At 38.0% G+C, this 20,730-nt stretch overlaps 1 protein-coding gene across 2 annotated transcripts in view; it reads left to right on the top strand.

Annotated features, from left to right (window-relative positions):
* The window catches only part of A1cf (APOBEC1 complementation factor), a 78,015-nt gene that overhangs the window by 33,459 nt on the left and 23,826 nt on the right, over window positions 1–20,730 (top strand). For both annotated transcript variants that reach the window (XM_013348001.1, XM_005352139.1), the window contains exons 3-4: window positions 6,435–6,569; window positions 8,914–9,044. In XM_013348001.1, the coding sequence (XP_013203455.1) occupies window positions 6,435–6,569; window positions 8,914–9,044 (266 nt within the window). The remainder of the gene's footprint in view (window positions 1–6,434; window positions 6,570–8,913; window positions 9,045–20,730) is intronic.

Genomic DNA, 20,730 nt, shown 5'->3' on the forward strand with positions numbered 1-20,730 from the left:
CAGGCTCCAAAGCCACAGAGAAACCCTGTCGCGAAAAACCAAAAAAAAAAAAAAAAAAAAACCCACATGTAGGTTGCTATCTGTAGTTTAACAAGCTGAGGCTACTGGCTAAATTACAGATTGTAAAAGCCCAAAGCACATGACAGTGTCTGCAAGTCCTTCACTGATTTGTATCTAAAATATGATAGGTATCTAGACATGGCAGAAATACATCAAGACATGTACCCAGAACGACAGGTGAGCAGAGCACAGGAAGCAATTTTAGACATCAAAAAGAAAACACGTGGTTTGAAGCCCATCATTACACAAACTTCTCTACGGGATGTTAGCTGGTCTCTGAAGCCAGCTGGCACTTTGCATGTTCTCTTATACAGGAACAAAAACTTGTGATCAGAATACGCTTTCTGGTTTCTGATTTTGTCTGTTCTCGAATTAATATCCCTGTATGTGGGCAAAAACTTTGCAAGGTACAAGTTATTTTTTATAGAAAATTTGACTTTGAATGCTTCAAATATTTTGCAACACATGCTCCACAAAAGTGAAGAAGTATCAAGAGATTGCATTAATAGAGCCAATTCGATTTTTTAGAGTTTTCTTCTTCCTTATGATATTACTGAAATATTATGATAAAACTTAAAATGAAGATGGGACGTTTTACCAAGGCGATGGACCTTCAGCAGCCTTCAGGCAAATAATATTTCATATTATCTTGCATAGACCTTGTATGGATTATAAAAATGACTAATAAGGATAACAACACCAAAATTTATAGTATATAGGTTAATCATACACACACATGCGCACACACTTGCACACACACACACACACACAAAACCTCCCAGTCTAACCCCAGATGGTGGTTTATACATCTAATCACAGTATTCAGGAGCCTGAGGCAAGAAGATAAAAAGTTACAGGCCAGCCTGGAATACCTAGTAGTATGTGAGGCACTGTCTCACAAGAGAAAAAATAAACTATAGCAAAGAAATGATTCTTATAGAGAATTAACTTTATATAGAATTAGTTTTACATAGAATCACAAGACAAATATTCACTATAACACTGTTGATCCAAGGCAACAAATCTACATTTTAGTATATTTTAATTAAGGCCTATAAGCCTTGCCCAGCTTATAATGAGAGACCTGTAACACAGGCAGAATATTTTAAAAAACTGTATAACAAAATCGTTTAATGGATCTTACAAATTTATATCTGGGAGCATACAGTGTAGACTCATGAACCTTAGCAAGCACAATCTAGACAGATATTCTCAAAATGCATTGGTGCCAATTCTGGGAACCATGCAGAGGTGCTGGGAGCTAGAAATACCACCATGAATAGATCAATTGGTCAGCATCTGCAATAACAGGTGTGAAGATAAATACAGATGGTCAGGTGGAAAAAATATAAGATCTTAAAGCAGTTTGATTTAAAAAGATGTGTAATTTCTTTTCTCGTAGAGTGAAGATAAAAGGTACAAAGAACCAAAGAGAACCAGGAAAAAAAATAATGCAGACAGCATAAAAATCTCCAGAGTCATTAAAAGAATTGAAATTAATAGTGACTGGGTGAAGGGTCATTCATTAGTGATCTCTTTATTTATGAATGGGCTCACACCCAGGGAGAAACCATCTGGTCTACCTATTTGCTGAAGTTGTGAAGGAAAGTAGGCCTAGCAGCATAGAGAGCAAAAGGTTGATTAACCTGAAAAGAACATGGGAAGAAAGCTTTCAATAACAAATATGCCATAAATGTCACTCAGCTGAGCAACATGGCACCTTCAGCATAGTGTTTCCTGCATTTATCTAAACTGCTGGAATTTTAGACAATTTATGTAATGTCTATGAACCCTGTTTTTTTTCCTCATAAAATGAGGAATATGGGCTAAAAATGTATGAACCATTAGAAACAATGTTGTAGCTAAAAGCATGGCTTAGGACTCACTTGTGTCTCTGCCATTAATTCTATGTGCATGAATTTAGGGGCATTCTGTGTCTGTGGTTCCTCATTCACACATGAGGAAGACTGTATGAGTTATCGTATTCGAAGACTTATGTAATACGTGACTCTATGATAGTGAATTGTTGTTTTGTTGCCATTACTTTTATGTGTAAAAAAACAGGAGACAATTCTGGCTAATCAAACAGAAAACCTTATGTTAAAAAAGTCTATGTCTTTAAAAGTTTGTGTTTTTTAATTTAAATTTTTTTTGAGAATTTCATAAACGAGTACTGTATTGACATTTCTACCCTTCTCTCTCCCCTCACAAATTCTTCCATGTCTCAAAGACCAGCTCTCTCAGAAATTTATGATCTCTCCTTCATTAGTGTTACATACATATATACGAGCACTGCTAAATGAACTCAATATATTATATATATCGTATTATATGTATATTATATATGCATATATTACATATATAACATGCTATGTTCATATGTACATGTATTCAAATTTCACAAGATTCCATACCTAGATGCTGATTAAAGTTTGGATTCGGGATCCAGGTTAAAGGAAAACTTATATGAATGAAATCCAAAAGCACCTCACAGATTTATAATGACAAGAAAATATACCCACAATCCTTGAGTGTTCAACATTCAAGTTTGAACTGTTACAAATTTTGTGCCAGAACTCAAATTTATTACTACTAAAAATTACAGCCATCCAAGCTGCAAGGAAAGCTAGAGAAGCAAAGAGCTGACGCTTTCAAATCCTCCAGAAGATAGACTTTTTCAGTACAATAGGCTCTGATGCACAGTGGACAAAATAACAGCTTACTTTCGGCATTAATTCTAAGATTTATTGTGCAGGATGACCTACTAAACAAAGATACCTAGTTTTAGCCGAGGACAAGAAGATGCTAGCCATAATTTCATCATGAAGAACTTGAACTATCTGTGGAGGATGAAATTCTGAACACTCTTGACATAAGCTAAGTTCCTAGGCAGCCTCAGCATGCAATCCTTAAAAAAGAAACAGTATTCATAACTAGAATTGAGTACTCAAATTTTAATTAGACAGTTCAAAGTTTTCTACCTATTTGTGTGGGTGCGGAAATAGAAAACGTTGGGAAAACCTAATTGTAAAGAAAGGTAAAAGTTCCCAGAGTTTGATAAACACCCTCTCACATTTAAAAAAAAAAATCCTCTAAAGTATTTTAAATCTGTTTCCTAAACTATTAATACGTTTGGGTTGCTGGGGAGAATGAGGCCCTGAGGATACCAGCCAGAAGAGAAAGGCACAGTTTTAGTCTGGCTTTACTTATTTTAAACTCCTCAGCTATAAAACCAGGGCCTGAAATATCAGTCCACTGTCCTTTCAGAGCAGCGGACAGCTATTCTGACCCTGTGACTAATGCCTAGTGCCTGCCTCAAATTGCTCTGGGCTTCTCCTGCTGCCGCATTCCAGGCGTATTGGGTGGTTCCCAGGGCAAATGTTCCCCATTGCGTGAACTTCAGGCCATCTCTAAACTGGTTGGAATCATCAAACCCCAAGGCTATTATTGGGTATTCTTCATGTGTTTATAGAAACCACAAAAACACAATTAACAAGCTTCTAAAGCATGTAAGCAATGGAGTGCTCATACCCATAACATACACATTCTTATTTTTAGCAACTACAGTGATCAAGACAATAGAAGTGAGACTTAGAAAGGGCATTCTGCTCATTGCTTATTTCTTTTCAATTCAAAGGAAACTCATGTAATCAACAATTCCAGAGGAGCCACTTTGCCATTATAGAATATGAGTTTGATTCCCTCAGTCTGAGGGGTGAAAATATTGGCCAAATTTATACTGTGTATTCTAACAATCAGTTAGGTATTATAAATATCTGAGATATACAGGAAAGAATGTAGGAAGGATAGCCATCGCCCAAATGGAAAGATTTGGCCTAGGGAGGGAATGGTGACCAGAACTAATAATACACCCCTCTGTATAAACCAGTGTGAGATATGTTCTTCCCAAAATTTTGTGTAATTGAATGACTGGATATTGGAAAGAGTTTTAAGTGAGGCAGGGCACTTTCTGATTAATGGCAGGAAAAACATTTTTATTTGTTGAGTGTAACATCTGTATTGATCATGAGCCCTAGGCTTTCCAACATTAAGGCCATAATATATAGGGATTAAAGTGATGAACCCAGGCTGACTTCCTGTGTTCAAACCCTAGCTTCTCTATTTAACAACTTTGTGACCTCTAGAAACTGCTTCCAGACCTCGTGTCTTCTAAGACAGCAATAGCTCCTGCGCCATGACCCTGCTCTGTGTGTAGGACACTACGTGCAGGCAGGAGCTGATATCCATGTATTAGTTAGAACACCAGAAAATTAAGCTTTGGCCATCGTCACAAATATTAAATAGACATGTTTAGAAAACTCTCAGTGGAGAAACAGATACCACATTCTTGTGGGGGGGGGATAGTTTTTGTTGTTGTTTAACTAAGATGAAGTATGTCATTTCTCGGGTTTGTTAGTAATATTAAAGTTTTGTTGCTGGATAATCCTTTAAGAGTTAGGGTAAAATTACAAGCACTCTGTAAGCAAAACTAGAAAGATTTAGTAAGATGAGACATGCCCAATGGCCGGAAGCAAAAAGTAACCAAGACAATACACCCTTCCATCTCATTATTTAAAGCAACATCATATAAATTAACTCCGAATAAAAAGGTGACTCTGACTATGGACATCATTTAAAGACTGTGAAGCAAAGAGTGTTAGATCAAATACTAACAAAATAATTGAAAGCTGGCTGGGCAGATGGTTTAGTGGTTAAGACCATGGACTGCTCTTCCAGAGGACCCAACTTCAATTCCCAGCACCAACATGGCAGCTCATAACTATATGTAACTTCAGTTCCGAGGTACCCACACTTTTATACATGTATTCATGCCGGCAAAACACTATTGCTCATGAAATAAAAATAAATAAATCACTTTAAAGAATAAATAATAAATAAATAAATATTGGAAACTGAAGTTGGTATAGACAGAGCCTAGAAGTGATAGCACAAGCTGCTTTATTTTCATTGTAAACAATAAGCAGGCACCTCACCAAACAAAGTCTTTAAACTGAAACACATCTTTCAAAAGTATACACAGAAAATATTTGGAAAGGAAGATCAAAGCTTCTGCCAGTAATTATTTTTGAGGATGAGGGGAGTGATCTATTGGGGCATTTTTTCTTTCCACTCCATAGATTACATTTGTTACACAACACTATACATCCTGGCACAAAACTATCTAATCTATTAATGGTGACTTTTGCAAAGAATGCCAACATCTGAGTCCTTTATGAAAACTCAATGGTCTGGAGTACCAACCATGCTGAGGGCATTGTAGCTTCTTCATTGTACTCCAACGAATGAGCTTCAGCAGATCAGCAGTGCCAGACTGCGCCCATACTTTGGATAGTTGGCACTGGAGGAAAATGCCAGTGTCATTCCTCTAAAAAAATCTATTAGGTCTAAGAGAAGTATAAAAGCCAGTGCTCTTTGGACTGAGAACATCATTGCTCCCCACGTAAAGAGGCAGCATTAGGAAACATCTTACAAATACTGTCATCTTTGGAAAGAGGCTGAAATCGTTCAGCAGCGGTTAGCCCCCAAATTAACCACCTTTTACTGTTTAGATGGTCTCTCTGTTGTTTGGATTAGGAGAGAGAAGAAAGGAATTAATAATAGCTGAGTATTGATTACAGGCTAAGGGCCAAGGGCAGGTTACCCTCTGGGAAAAGCTTCTGTCACCCCCACTTTGCACATGAGAAAACTGAGGGCTGAGAGGTTATTTGCCTGAAGCTCTGCAGCTAGCGAGTAACTAACGGAATCGAAATGCTCCAGTTCTAGGCGTGCCGACGCTGCACACAACCATGAGGCTAAATCAGAGCCCAGACCACAGTGACAGTCAGAATCCTTGATGATCTGCCTTTCAGACATTCATACAACAGCAGGGCGACCTGTCTCCTCAATTGTTAAGAAACTGGGACTGAGCTATTTTACTACAGTAAAATGAAATAACAAAAATAATTTTTTTTAAAACAAGAAAACAATACAAAGTCACAGACTTTGTCTCTTTGCCCAGACCTGTAGTGGGTTCTGAACCACTCTGCTGTGTTAGGGCACAGCCTTTCACTCTAAAACATTGTCACTGATGAGAAATTGTGTAAAGACATCCGTGAATACCTTCGTGTGCTGCTAAGCACTTTACAGGTGTCAGTCATGTTTATCTTGAGCAAGTCTTTGAGGCAGAGAAGTGTTAAGATTCGCGTAGACACAGACAAGTCTTTAACTTTTATCTTCTTTGTCAACTACAATTACTCAACAATGACAAATATTTCCTAAAATAATCCTTAACCAAAATGATTTTTTTTCAAAAAAAAATGAGGAAAGATTTTGATGTCTTCTTCTCTCATATACCATCTTTCCTGGACACACAGGAAAATGGACAAAGAAAATATGGTGGTCCTCCACCAGGCTGGGATGCTGCACCCCCAGAAAGGGGCTGTGAGATTTTTATTGGAAAACTTCCCCGGGACCTTTTTGAGGATGAACTCATTCCATTGTGTGAAAAAGTAAGTCCAAATTTAATTTCTTCTTTCAGGTGAGAAATACTATTTTCTTTAGTTAGCTTTAACTATTTTCAACTTTTTAAAAAAAATCTCTCTGTGAAACGTAAGTATATAATGTGTGTGTGATTGTGTTTTTGTGTGTAAGTGTGGAAGAAAGCAACACAACACATGTGTGGTGGTCAGAAGACAGCGTTAGTGTCTGTCTTCACCTTATATTTTATTTGAGTCGGGGTCTTTAATTGTTCACTACTGCATATACAAGTCTACCTAGCTCACAAGCTTCCAGATTCTCCTGTCTCGGCTTTCCAACTCAGTGTAGAAGCTCTGGGATTACAGATGTGTGCTGTTGCATCTGGATTTGCCTAGGTCCTCATACTTACAGAGCAAGCACATCACCCATTGTGCCATCTCTCCAGTGCTTAGTTTGATGATTCTCTCCCACATCCCTCACATCAGCTATAGACAGCATTAAAATGACAAGATCTCCTGAGTAAACTGGGAGCATGGGGACCATGGGAGAGGATTGAAGGGGAGGGGAGAGGAAGGAAGGGGAGCAGAGAAAATCATACAGCTCAATAAAATCAATTAAAAAAAAGAAAGAAAAAATCTTCCCATCATCTAATGGCTGTCTCCTTATTGCTACTGTCCTTGTCCAGATCTTTGTCTTGTTGCACGGATAACTTGAATGACTATTGCTGACAGTTCTCAAATTCATATCTCTTCCCCCGTTTCTCTCCTAGCAGCCGAATCACTGCAAATCCCAAGTATCTAAGATTACAGACCAGTAGAGCAATCCATCAAACATAAGATACTGCTGCAACTTGACACCTTAATATTACTTATAAAGTGTAGCATTTCATGTAGGAAATTATGTATGCTTGCCTGGCTTAAGTTTGTGTATTATACATATTGATTCAAGTAAAATTTTCTTCTGCAAGTAGAATTGATTATCTTAATATACTGAACAGATTAAAAACATGGTTACTCAATGTCCCTATGTGATTACTAAAGAAAATATTTCCCTAGTTCCATATGGCATTTTAATACTAAACTCAAAATTATAGAAAAATACAATGATTATCTTAATATACTGAACAGATTAAAAACATGGTTACTCAATGTCCCTGTGTGATTACTAAAGAAAATATTTCCCTAGTTCCATATGGCATTTTAATACTAAACTCAAAATTATAGAAAAATACAATCTTAAAGTTAATTTTAATATGTTGCCAGGTGTATTTTTTCCAGAAATCACATTGAGCATGAGAATTTGGCTCATCCCCTAAATTGCAAAAATTAATTGCCACCATGTGCAGCCTCTGGTTCGGAGCGACTGATTTTATACAGTGACTCTCAGATAGCATAAGAAAAATTCTGTACATTCTTCTAATTCTTAACATGAAAATGAGAATGGATGACATATGAAACAGGAAAGATGTTCACTCGTCCACCAAGAAGAAATAGATGCTCCTCAGTGAGTTCTTTGGTGTGGAATAGAGTGAGCAAAGCAGAGGGCCGTCAAGAGCTGAAGTACGTGCAGCCAGTGGATGTATTTGGATCACCCTGCTTATCAAAGCTCGGGATAATAAACTGCTTAGTCTGGATTAGTTCGAGATAGTTGGAGTACAGGAGAAGGACAATAAGGACAAGCAGAAGAGAAGAGTGATAGACAGGTAGATGGAAAACAAGGACTACTTTGCTAAGAGGTTCTGATCCTCTGTCAGTTGTATTGAGTGAGGATTGCATTCATTTTCAACCTAGAAACTGCTAAAATAAGAAACGTCCCTAAGAGATACACTATATTCATTCTGACATCATGGCAGTGGGAAAAGACAGCCGGGAAGTTAGTTTAGCAAGGTCCCAAATGAGTACCCTTGTTTCCTGTTTTATATGTCAGTACAGACTATAGCCAAGTAAAGGTCAGTCCACAGAGACATTAGAAGACAACCCAGAAGGCATGGGTAGATCTAAGAAGAAGCTGTACTTCTGATGACAAATGCACTTTTGGCTCCTCAAGACGCTACATAAATCTCCAGATAGTTGTATGACAAAAGGTCATTTGCTCAGGCAGAAGCACATTTCGTTAGCGGAGGCTGAAATGCCATTTGTCTTTATTTTCATTATTTAACTTGGCTTTTCCCATGAGTTAGATAATTAATCTGAATCCACTATACAAGTATGCAAACCATTCCCATGGTTACAAATGCCAAACACGGCAGGAGGCAGTTCAGCAAGCATCTTGTGTGTGCCTGTGTGTGCTTGTGTGTGTGTGTGTGTGTGCGCGCGTGCACGTACATTTGAGAGTATAAATATGTAAATAGAAATGTTCTGTTTCTATTCATTACAGATTGGTAAAATTTATGAAATGAGAATGATGATGGATTTTAATGGCAACAATAGAGGCTATGCATTTGTAACATTCTCAAATAAGCAGGAAGCCAAGAATGCAATCAAGCAACTTAATAATTATGAAATTAGGTAAGTTCCTCATCTTCTAAACTCAAACTGGATCCAGAAATTCACCTGTGTTGAGTTTACATAATAGAGTGTGCACAAGCCAGCCAAGCTGAAATAAAAAGCTAGATCATTCTTTGAGGAAAATGATCTGGCTAAACATTTATTTAATCTCATTATTGTATGGGGTGCTAAAGTTCACAGAGATAAAATTTATTAATTAACTAATCTCATTAATATGTACTGAATACTGCTTAAGAGAATAGAAACACATCAAGGTATTCTCTGCTCCCATAGGACACAAATACAAAAGATGAATTAAAAAACTTGATAACAGAAAGCAAGGAGGAATAGATTGTGTGAAGAGAATGTTACTTGACTTTGGTTGTTTTAAGAACATGCTGCCTGAAAAAGTAAAATATGGTCTGATATTTGGATGAAAAATTCAGTCAAGACAGGCAGACCCCAAATAAGGTTATTAAAGGGAAAGGCAACAAATTGCAAGTACAAAATTCCTCAAATTAAAACAAATTTGATGTTTGACATGTTTGAAAGACAGAAAGAAAATCCAGAAGGGGAAAAGAGAGAAGATGGTTAAAAGCAGTACAGTTGGAGAGCATCATCCCTACTGAAGAATCTGAATTTATTGATATAAAGATCTGGATTTGGGAAAGAATATAAATTAGCTTTATGTGTTTTAAAGCATTGTTGTGAGCATAGGGTAGACAGCGAACTGAAAGAGGGAGACCGTGTAGAAAGTTGAGGCACATTCTAGACGTAGACAAGCAGTGACGGAGACTAGACGAGGAAATCACAACTGAAAGTAACAGAAAGGGTTAAGGACTGGACTACTGGGGAAGCTGTAAGAGGGGTAAGTGAGGACTATATATGGCTTTTTGGGTTTTTGGGTTTTGGGGTTTTTTTTTTTTTTGTTTTCTTGTTTTTTCAGTTTTTTAATTTTTTTTAAAAGAAAACTATCTTTTTTCATTGTACAATCCAAGTTCCTACTCCCTCTTCTCCTCCCACTCCCTGCACACATCTTCCCACCCCAGCCCCATCCAATCCTCAGAGACGATAAGGCACATTGCTTTGGAAAAGGTCCAAGGCCCTCCCTACTATATCTAGACTGAGCAAGGTGTCATCCAAAGAGAATAGGTTCCCAAAAAGCCAGTACATGCAGTAGGGATAAATCCTGGTGCCCAGCCATGAAACTGTCAACCACATTCACAAGGACTAGTTTGATCCTATGCTTGTTCCTTCTCAGTCTGGCTGGAGTTGGTGGACTCCCATTAACTCAAGTAGACTGTTTCAGTGAGTGTCCCCATCATGATCTTCACCTCTTTGCTCATATTCTCATTCCTCCCACTCTTCAACTGGACTTTAGGAGCTCAGTTCAGTGCTCCGATGCAGGTCTCTACCTCTGTTTCCATCAGTTACTAGATGAAGGCTCTATGGTGATATTTAAGATATTTATCAGTCTGACTACTGGACAAGTCAAGATAAGGCCCCCTCTCCTCTATTGCTTAGGCTCTTAGCTGGGTTTATCCTTGTGGATTCCTGGGAATTTCTCTAGAGCCAGTTAGCCAGGTTTCTTGCTAACCCTATAATGGCTCCCTCAATCATGATATCTCTTTCCTTGTTCTTATCTCTGTCCTTTCTCCTTCTCAACTATCCCATTCCCTGAAGTTCTCCTCACCTCTCCCCTTCTCCCCTCCTCTTCCTCTCTATTCTCCTTTCTTCCCCCACCGCCATATTCCCAATTTTGTCAGGCGACCTTGCCTGTTTCCACTTTCCAGGTGGATTTATATATGTTTTTCTTGGGGTTCACCTCATTATTAGCTTCTCTAGGATCATAAACTATAGGCTCAATATCCTTTGTTTATAGCAAGTACCCACTTATGAGTGAGTACATACCATATTCATCTTTTCGGGTCTGGGTTACCTTACTCAGGATAGTGTTTTTCTAATTCCATCCATTTACTTGCAAAATTCAAGATGCCATTGAGGTTTTTTTTTTTTTCTGCTAAATAGTACTCTAATGTGTAAATGTGCCACATTTTCTTTATCCATTCTTCCGTTGAGAAACATCTAGGTTGTTTCCAGTTTCTGGCTATTGCAAATAATGCTGCTATAAACATAGTTTGTAGTATGATTGAGCATCTCTTGAGTATATGCCCAAGAGTGGTATTGCTGAATCCTGATGTAGGTTGATTGCCAATTTTTTGAGAAACTGCGATAGTGATTTCCAAAGTGATTGCACAAGTTTGCATTCCCACCAGCAATGGATGAGTGTTCCCCTTACTCCACATCCTCTCCAGCATAAGCTACATTGGTGTTTTTTATCTTAGTCATTCTGACAGGTGTAAGATGGTATCTTAGAGTTGTTTTAATTTGCATTTCCCTGATGGCTAAGGATTGAATATTTCCTTAAGTATCTTTTGGGCATTTGAGGGTTTTTTGTTGAGAATTCTCTGTTTAGTTTTGTACCCCATTTTTCAACTGGGTTATTTAAAATTTTGATGTCTAATTTCTTGAGTTCTTTATATATATATTGGAGATAATTCCTCGGTATGATGTGGGCCTGGAGAAGATCTTTTCCCATTCAGTAGGCTGCCTTTTTGTCTTATTGATGGTGTCTTTTGCTTTACAGAGGCTTCTCAATTTCAGAAGTTCTCATTTCTTTATTGTTGCTGTCAGTGTCTGTGCCACTGGGTTATATTTAGGAAGTGGTCTCCTGTGCCCATGCATTAAAGACCACTTCCCACTTTCTCTTCTATTAAGTTCAGTATGGTTGGATTCACATTGAGGTCTTTAATCCAATTGAACTTGAGTTTTGTGCATACAGAGAGATAGGGATCTATTTTCATTCTTCTACATGTTAACATCCAGTTATGCCCACATTTGTTGAGGATACATTCTTTTTTCCATTGTATTATTTTAGCTTCTTTATCAAAAATCAGGTGTTTATAGGTGTATGGATTAATAATCTGGATCTTCAGTTCAATCTCATTGATCAACCTCTTTGTTTTTATGCCAGTACCAAACTGTTTTTATTTCTGTAGCTCTGTAATAGTTTGAAGTCAGGAATGGTGATGCCTCTGGAAGTTCCTTTATTGTACAGGATTGTTTTGGCTATCCTGGGTTGTTTATTTTTCCATATGAAGTTGATTGTTGTTCTTTCAAGGTCTGTGAAGAACTGTGTTGGGATTTTGATGGGGATGGCACTGAATGTATAGACTGCTTTTGGCAGGATTGCCATTTTTACTATGTTGATCCTACACATTCAAGAGCATGGGAGATCTTTCTGTTTTCTGAGATTGTCTTCAATTTCTTTCTTTAACGACATAAAGTTTTTGTCGAATAGGTCTTTCACTTCTTTGTTTAGTGTTACCCCAAGATTTTATGTTATTTGTAGCTATTGTGAAAGGTGATGTTTCTCTGATTTCCCTCTCAGCTTCTTTATAATTTGTATATAGGAAGGCTACTGATTTTTTTTTAGTTGAACTTATATCCTGCCAAATCACTGAAGGTGTTTATCAGCTGTAGAAGTTTTCTGGTAGAGTTTTTAGGATCACTTATACACACTATCATATCATCTGCAAATAATGAAACTTTGAGTTCTTCCTTTCCGATTCGAATCCCCTTGTTCTCCTTTTGTTGTCTTATTGCTATAGCCAGAACTTCAAAAAACTATGTTGAAGAGATATGGAGAGAGTGAACAGCCTTGTCTTGTTCCTGATTTTAGTGGAATCACTTTGAGTTTCTCTCCATTAATTTGATGTTGGCTGTCTACTTGCTGTATATTGCTTTTATTATACTTAGATATGTTCCTTGGATCCCTGTTCTCTCCAAGACCTTTTTCATAAAGGGGTTTGGATTATGTCCAATGATTTTTCATCATCTAATGAAATGATCATAATGGTTTTTTTCCCTTTCAGTTTATTTATATGAAGGATTACATTGATAGATTTTCATATGTTGAACCAGCCCTGCATCTTTGGAATGAAGCTGACTTTATCATGTTGGATGATTTTTTTGGTGTGTTCTTGGATTCAGTTTGCCAGTATTTTATTGAGTATTTTTCACATCCATGTTTATGAGTGAGATTGGTCTGTAATTCTCTTTCTTGGTTGGGTATTTTTGTGGTTTGGTATAAGAGTAACTGTAGCCTCATAGAACGATTTTGACAATGTTCCTTCTGCTTCTATTATGTGGAACACTTTGAGGAGCATGGGTATTAGCTCTTTCTGGAAGTTCTGGTAAAATTCTGCACTAAAACCATCTGGACCTGGGCTTTTTTGTTTTGTTTTGTCTGGGAGTTTCTGATGACAGCTTCTATATCCTTGGAGTTTATAGGTTTGTTTAAATTGCTCACCTGGTCTTAATTTAATTTTGGTATATGGTATCTATCTAGAAAATTGTCCATTTCCTTCACATTTTCTAATTTTATATAGTACAGGTTTTGTAGTATGACCTAATGATTCTCTGAATTTCCTCAGTGTCTGTTGTTATATCCCCCTTTTCATTTCAGATTTTGTTAATTCAGATGTTTTCTCTCTGCCTTTTGATTTGTTTGGACAAGGAATTGTCTATCTTGTTGATTTTCTCAAAGAACCAGCTCTTTGTTTCATTGATTCTTTGTATTGTTTTATTGTTTTCTTTGTTTCTATTTTGTTGATTTCAACCCTTAATTTGATTATTTCTTTTCTTCTACTCCTCCTGGGTATGTCTGCTTCTAGAGCTTTCAGGTGTGCTGTTAGGTCACTAATGTGAGCTTTCTCCATTTTCTTTATGTGGGCACTTAGTGCTATGAACTTTCCTCTTAGCAACTGCTTTAATAGTGTCTCATAGGTTTGGTTATGTTGTGCCTTCATTTTCATTGAATTTTAGGAAGTCTTTAATTTCTTTATTTCTTCCTCGACCCAGAGTGGTTCAGTAAAATTCACTGTCCAATTTCCATGAGTTTATAGGCCTTCTAAGAGTAGTATTATTGTTAAATTCTAACATTAATCCATGTTAATCTGATGAGACAAGTGGGTTACTCCAATTTTTTGTATCTGTGAAGGTTTGCTTTTTTACCGAGTATGTGACCAAATTTAGAGAAGGTTCCATGAAGTGCTGAGCAGAGGTATATTCTTTTGTGTTTTGGTGGAATGTTCTATAGATGTCCGTTAAGTCCATTTGATTCATGAAATCTGTTAGTTCTCTTATTTTTCTGTTAAGTTTCTGTCTGGTTGACCTGTCCCTTGTTGAGAGTGGAGTGTTGAAGTCTCCCACTCTTAGTGTGTGGGGTTTGATGTGAGATTTAAGTTTTAGTAATGTTTCTTTTACATTTGTGGGTGATCTTGTATTAGGGGCATAGATATTCAGAATTGAGACTACATCTTGATGGATTGTTCCTGTTATAGGTGTAAAGTGTCCTTCTCCTTCTCTTCTGATTGATTTCAGTTTGAAATTTATATGTTAGATATTAGGATAGCTACACCTGCTTGTTTCTTAGGTCCATTTGATTGGAAATTTTTTTTCCCAACTCTTTACTCTGAGGTAGTGTTTGTCTTTGAGGTTGAGGTGTGTTTCTTGTATATTGCAGAAGGTTGGATCTTGTTTATGTATCCATTCTCTTAGCCTGTGTCTTTTTATAGGTTAATTGAGTCCATTGATATTAAGTGATATTAATGACCAGTGGTTGTTAATTCCAGTTATTTCTTTTTGGTGGTAGTGTTTGTGTGTTTCCCTTCTTTGAGTTGTGTTGGTGGAGGGTTGTCAGATGTCTGTGCTATTGTGGGTGTTGTTGGCTTCCTTAGGTTGAGGTTTTCCTTCTAGTACGTTCTGTAAGGCTGGGTTTGTGGATACATATAGTTTAAATCTGTTTTTGTCATGGAATATCTTGTTTTCTCCATCAATGGCGAAAGAAAACTTTCCTGGGTATTGCATGGATGCAAGTCTGGGCTTGCTCTTAGTGTCTGCAACACATCTATCTAAGACCTTCTGGCTTTCATGGTTTCCATTGATAAATCATGTGTAATTCTGATAGGTTTACCTTTATATGTAACTTGACCTTTTTCCTTTGCAGAACTCAATATTTTTTCTTTATTTTGTATGTTTTGTGTTTTGATTATTATATGGCAAGGGGATTTTTTTTTGATCCAGTCTATCTGGTGTTCTGTAAGCTTCTTGTACCTTCATAGGAATATCCTTCTTTAGGTTGGGAAAGTTTTCTTCTATAATTTTGTTGAATATATTTTCTGGGCCTTTGAGCTGGAAGTCTTCTCCTTCTTCTACCCCTATTATTCTTAGATTTGGTCTTTTCATGGTATCCCAGATTCCTGGATGTTTTGTGTTAAGAATTTGTTGGATTTACTGTTTTCTTTGAGCAATGAGTCTATTTCCTCTATTGTATCATCAGTGCCGAGATTCTTTTTTCTATATCTTGAATTCTGTTGGTTATACTCTTCTCTGTAGTTCCTGTTCATTTACCCAGATTTTCCATATCCAGAATTCCCTTGGTTTGTGATATCTTTATTGCCTCTATTTCAGTCTTCAAGTCTTGAACTGTTTGTTTCACCTGTTTGATTGTTTTTTCTTGGTATTCTTGGGTTTCTTTGAAAAATTTACTAATTTCTTCCATTTTTTTGTTTGTCTTTTCCTCCATTTCTTTAAGGAAGTTTTTCATTTCCTCTTTAAAGGTCTCCATCATTTTCACAGTGTTTAAAGTTGTTTTCTTCTGCTTATTCTGGGTTAGGATGATCAAGTCTTCCTGTTGTGTGACCACTGAGTTCTGGTGTTGCCATGCTGCTTTTTAGATTGTTAAATTAATTCTTGCATTAGCACCTACCCATCTCTTCCTTCAAATTAGGCCAGGAGTATCTTTGCACCTTGTTCCAATCCTTGCAATGGCTTTCCGAATGTTTCAAAATTTATGTTGGTCTGCTTTGTACTGTCAATGTCTCAGGAAGCCTCTGAGATCTCTCTAAGCCTGCTTTCTTGGTCTTCTCTCCTAGTTCACTCCCTTGGTCCTCTCTCTTGTTCCCCTCAGTGTTTTAGCAAGCTCTTGATCACCTCAGTATTATAGCAAGCTCTTAGTCCCCTCAGTACTATAGCAGGCTCTTAAGTCCCCTCATTATTGGAGCAAGCTGTATTTCAGAGTTCCACCAAGGTTGCAGGAGGATAGGTGAGTTTGGGGGTGGGGTGGGACTCATAGCTTGGAAGGTCTGGTCAATGGGGTTGGGTTTGGGGGGAGCCTACCTGCAGGAAGGTCTCCTGCTGGCTGGCTAGAAAAGCCAAGAGAGTTGGGGGAGGGGTCCCTAAATATGGCATCTGATCTACTATAGCTGAACTTACAAGTGGTTGAGAGCTCTCCTACATGGGCACTGGAAATGAAATTAGGTCCTTTGCGAGAGTACATACTCCAACCATTGACCCATCTCTCCAGCCCCAACTTTCACCTAAAATGTGGAGATTATATCCATTTTCTGGGTTTAATTGTAGAAATAATTCAAAGAGTTTTGAAAACTTCAGAACGTCATAACCTATAGATAATAAAAGTTATCACAGCTCGAGCCCAAGATTCAGTTTTCCACATTTACCCCTCTTCTTTGGTGCAGGTGAGTCTTAAAATTGATGGAACCAAAAAAAAAAATTGATGGAACCTTAAATCTGATAAATGCTGACAGAGCGGCTTTCTCTCTAATGTTTTCCTACTTATATGGAAGAACATGAGGCTACAAACATCCTCATAATCCTGTGAAACAATTAACAACTAGCCTTGGCTGTCCTGGAACTCACTCTGTAGCCCAGGCTGGCATCAAACTTATAGGGATCTGTTTGCCTCCGCCTCCCAAGTGCTGGGATTAAAGGTGTGAGCCACCACCTTCCAACTTCAGCTATGTGAAAACAACTGGGTGAGGCAACCTTTACTGCTTAGCTAGTCAGTCCTAAGGTTGAGTTCTAGAACAATCTGAGAGGAAGTGCAAATAGGCCTTCTCTCCCACACATACCCCTATGAACCCAAAAGAAATCTGTTTGATGTGTAAAAGACTCTATCCACAATAAGAAAATATATGGGCATTTTTTCCTTTGACTTCTCAGAACATCACTTTTATCCTTACACTTGGCCACATCACATAGAAATGTTCTAAATATTATACAAAAATAAAATACACTGGCAAATGTGGAAAAGGCTATGCAAATCTATACTTTAGCCTGGCTTTTTAATATGAGTTATAAGAATTCATGTTGTTAAATGAAATCACAAATAAGAATATACAGGGGTCTGGAGAGATAGCTCAGTGGTTAAAGAGTACCTGATGCTCCTGCAGCGGACCTGGGTTGATTCCTAGCACTCACATGCAAAATAAAAACTGTCTGTGACTCCAAAACCAGGGAATCTGACCTTATCTTATGGCTTCATAGGCACCAGGCACAAACATGGTACACACACATACATGCAGGTACTCATACATACACATAAAATTAAATAAAAAAATAAAAACAAATTTAAAACTATGCCATTTAAAAAAAAACAGTCCAGCTAGATTGAGGTGGTCCCTCAAATGAACTCCTATTCTAGTTATATGGTCTCGGTGATGGGCAGATTCCCATCCCTTTGTCTTCTGTGACATGAACACGTTATCAGTAAAGGCTATCCCAGAGTGCCTTTTGAGTTGAAATATCTATGGAATTGACTGATAGCTTGCTGGTTACCCATGGGGTCTGCCAAAACTATTGAAAATAGAAAATGTATGAAAAATAAAAACCATCATGCTACCAGGAAGATGGTTCATTAACAATCTCCTCTTTAATCTCACCCTCCTTTCTATAAAACTCACAGATGTCATAAAAATAAACTAAGATCAGGTACTTTCTGCACCTCAGAGGACCAGGTGCTCTGTAAGCTAACTGTCAATTGTGGTAGTGGTGAGTAGGGAAAAAAGAAAGGGTAAAAAAAAAATATGATAAAGAACTTGGAAAGAGAAAGTGGCCAAGATCACGGGCAATTGGAAGCCAGAAGCAAGGTAAAGGAACAGAGAACGTTTACCAATTAGGAGGTGAGATGAATTCAACATGAACTACTCAAGAAGAGACCCAGAGTTTTCTTGACAATTCCACTCTGCCTTGGTCAGTCTGCCAGACAGAGAGCCTTTCTTCCAGAAAGGAACAAGAGACTGTGCTTTGCTGTCAGCCATTATTTCTCAGGGGATGAATGAGGCTATTACCCAGAAAAGACCTACGGTTATCATATCATCTTCCTCCCCATCAAATATTCACTGAGCATCCTCTGAATGCCTGGCTTCTGGAGACATTAAAGTCACGTCCTTAAATTGTGAGAAATTGTATTTTGTCTCCAGGCAATTCTGGGAAAGGATGTTGGCGAGTCACACAGTTTAGAAATTCTAGACTCTTCCTGCTGATACCAGAACAGCCTACTAACCATCAAAAATATGATCTCTAAATAAATGAGAGAGGTATTTATGCTTTATTAAGTAAAATTTAAAATACACATGACTACGGCTAGGGATGTAACTCATTTTTTTTGGAGCCTAGCATGCACAAAGCCTGAATTTTAATCCAGGAACCACATCAACCAGTATGGTGGTATACAATTGCAATCTCAAAAGGGAGGCAGAATTGAGAGTTCATGGTCATAGTTGGTTATATAGTGAGTTTGGGGCTAGTAGCCCGAGCTCCTGTCTAAATAAAATAGGATGAAAAGATCAAAAAAATTTAGGAAGATCACTTTATGAACCTCTTACCCAAGAAACTGCATTCTCTGGTAAATGTCACCAAAGTGAGATGGGTCTATCGATTCTGACTCCTGTCCTTGGCTCTTCAGAAAAGGGTAAGCAATAACCAGACAGTGACCCCTGGCAATCAAGAGCCAAGTAGTTCCAAGAAAAGCAGACTGATCTTCCACTTGCTTAAAGATGACCTTTTCCTCATGATGAACAAGGAGTTTTTGTTAAGGATACCTTACTGTCTTCAGTAATTCAAGTTATAAATAAAGCCCACAGTCTAATATTTAACACATAGAAAACACCAGAAAGCAAACAGTATAAAAATTAAAACTATTAATTCACAACCCTGGTGCCTAAGATACTATGTTGATATTTGACTGTCTTCCCAGACTTTCTATAATCTTTCATAAACAGAATGGCACCATGTATTTATTCTTATATTCTTTATTAAAAAAAACCTGAGTAGTGTGATGTTGAATACTTTTTAATTGCCAAACATGCTTCCATATTACTATTGTTAGTGACTGCAGAGTGTCCTTCATTGTAAAAGCCTGTCTTCCTTTTACTAGAGTTTCTCAACCGGAGGCCACAATGTTCACCCTTAAAAATACATTTAGAAAGGAAGAAGACATTTTTCGGTGATTTGACAATTGTTCACTGGCTTGGAGAGGTGGTACTGCAGTTAGGAGCACTTGCTGTTCTTGCTGACAGTATGATTTGGTTCCCAGCATCCACATGGTGGTTGACAACTGTCTAAAATGCCAGTCCCAGGAGACAAATCCCTCTTCTGTGCACATGCATGTGATACACACACATATGTGTGGGCAAAGTACTCCCACACGTAAAATTAGGAAAGTATTTTAAAAGAGCCAGGGACAATATACCAAGGTATGCAATGAGACATTGTCTAGGTACCAGAAAATATCATCTCAACAAAATTGCCTTAGAACAGGCCTGTGTCGGGAGACACTGCTCACTCACAGTTTGGATTTCTTAATTGATGGCAGCCATATTCATACCTATGACTTGGGCCTCACCTTAGTTTGGTAGTGTCTATTCCAGTGAAGGTCTGTTTAAGCAACAGTTACGTACGCTTAAAACTTGCCAGCTACCCATGCCGGAGAAGACACCTTTCATCTTACTAACAGGCGACGCCATAAAGGAGAATAAAGAGAGGCCCCAGAACCAGTTTCACCTCTCAGAATTAATAAGACCTTATCGCTTCATTTCTAGGAATCTCAAGTTCATTTTTTGTAAATCAGAAATCACACACATTTTGCTCATCTTGCAAGCTCTTTTGTGGGGGGAAACAAACATAAAAAAACCATCTATTATAGACAAGAGACTATTTCTAATTTATTTTTATTTACTTTGTGTGTGTGCATGTGCACTCTGAGTGTGGAGGTCAAATGACAGCTTATGGGAACTCATTCTCGCCTTCTAGCCTGTGAGTCCAGAGACAGAGCTCTCAGCAATGTGTTTGTTTGTTTGTTTGTTTGTTTGTTCTTGGTTTTGGGGTTTTTTGAGGCAGAATCTTTCTGTAGTTTTGGGACCTGTCCTGGGACTAGCTCTTGTAGACTAGGCTAGCCTTGAACTCACAGAGATCCACCTGCCTCTGCCTCCTAAGTGCTGGGACTAAAGTAAAGGCATGCGCCACCACCGCCCAGCTCCAGTGGACTTATTAACAGGAGGCACCTTTATCTATTGAGCAAACTTGCTGGCTCTTTTCAATTTTGTTTTTATTGGGGGAGGGTTAATGCCAATCATATCAGAACAGTTTCTCGGCCTGAGGACAATATACATGAATCAGGAGGTGTGGCAAAACTCAGTGACACAGGGTAAGTAGGTGAACTGAGGAATGGAGCCCAGTGTAGCGGCCTTGGTCCTGGGATACTGGGAAGTGATGAGAACGGACTGCACGTGGTGAACCCAGATCCAGCCTAAAGAAACCATGCGATAATCAACTTTTCTCTCTT

This window comes from Microtus ochrogaster, chromosome 8 (genome assembly GCF_000317375.1).
Source record: "Microtus ochrogaster isolate Prairie Vole_2 chromosome 8, MicOch1.0, whole genome shotgun sequence".
NCBI classification, from domain to species: domain Eukaryota; kingdom Metazoa; phylum Chordata; class Mammalia; order Rodentia; family Cricetidae; genus Microtus; species Microtus ochrogaster.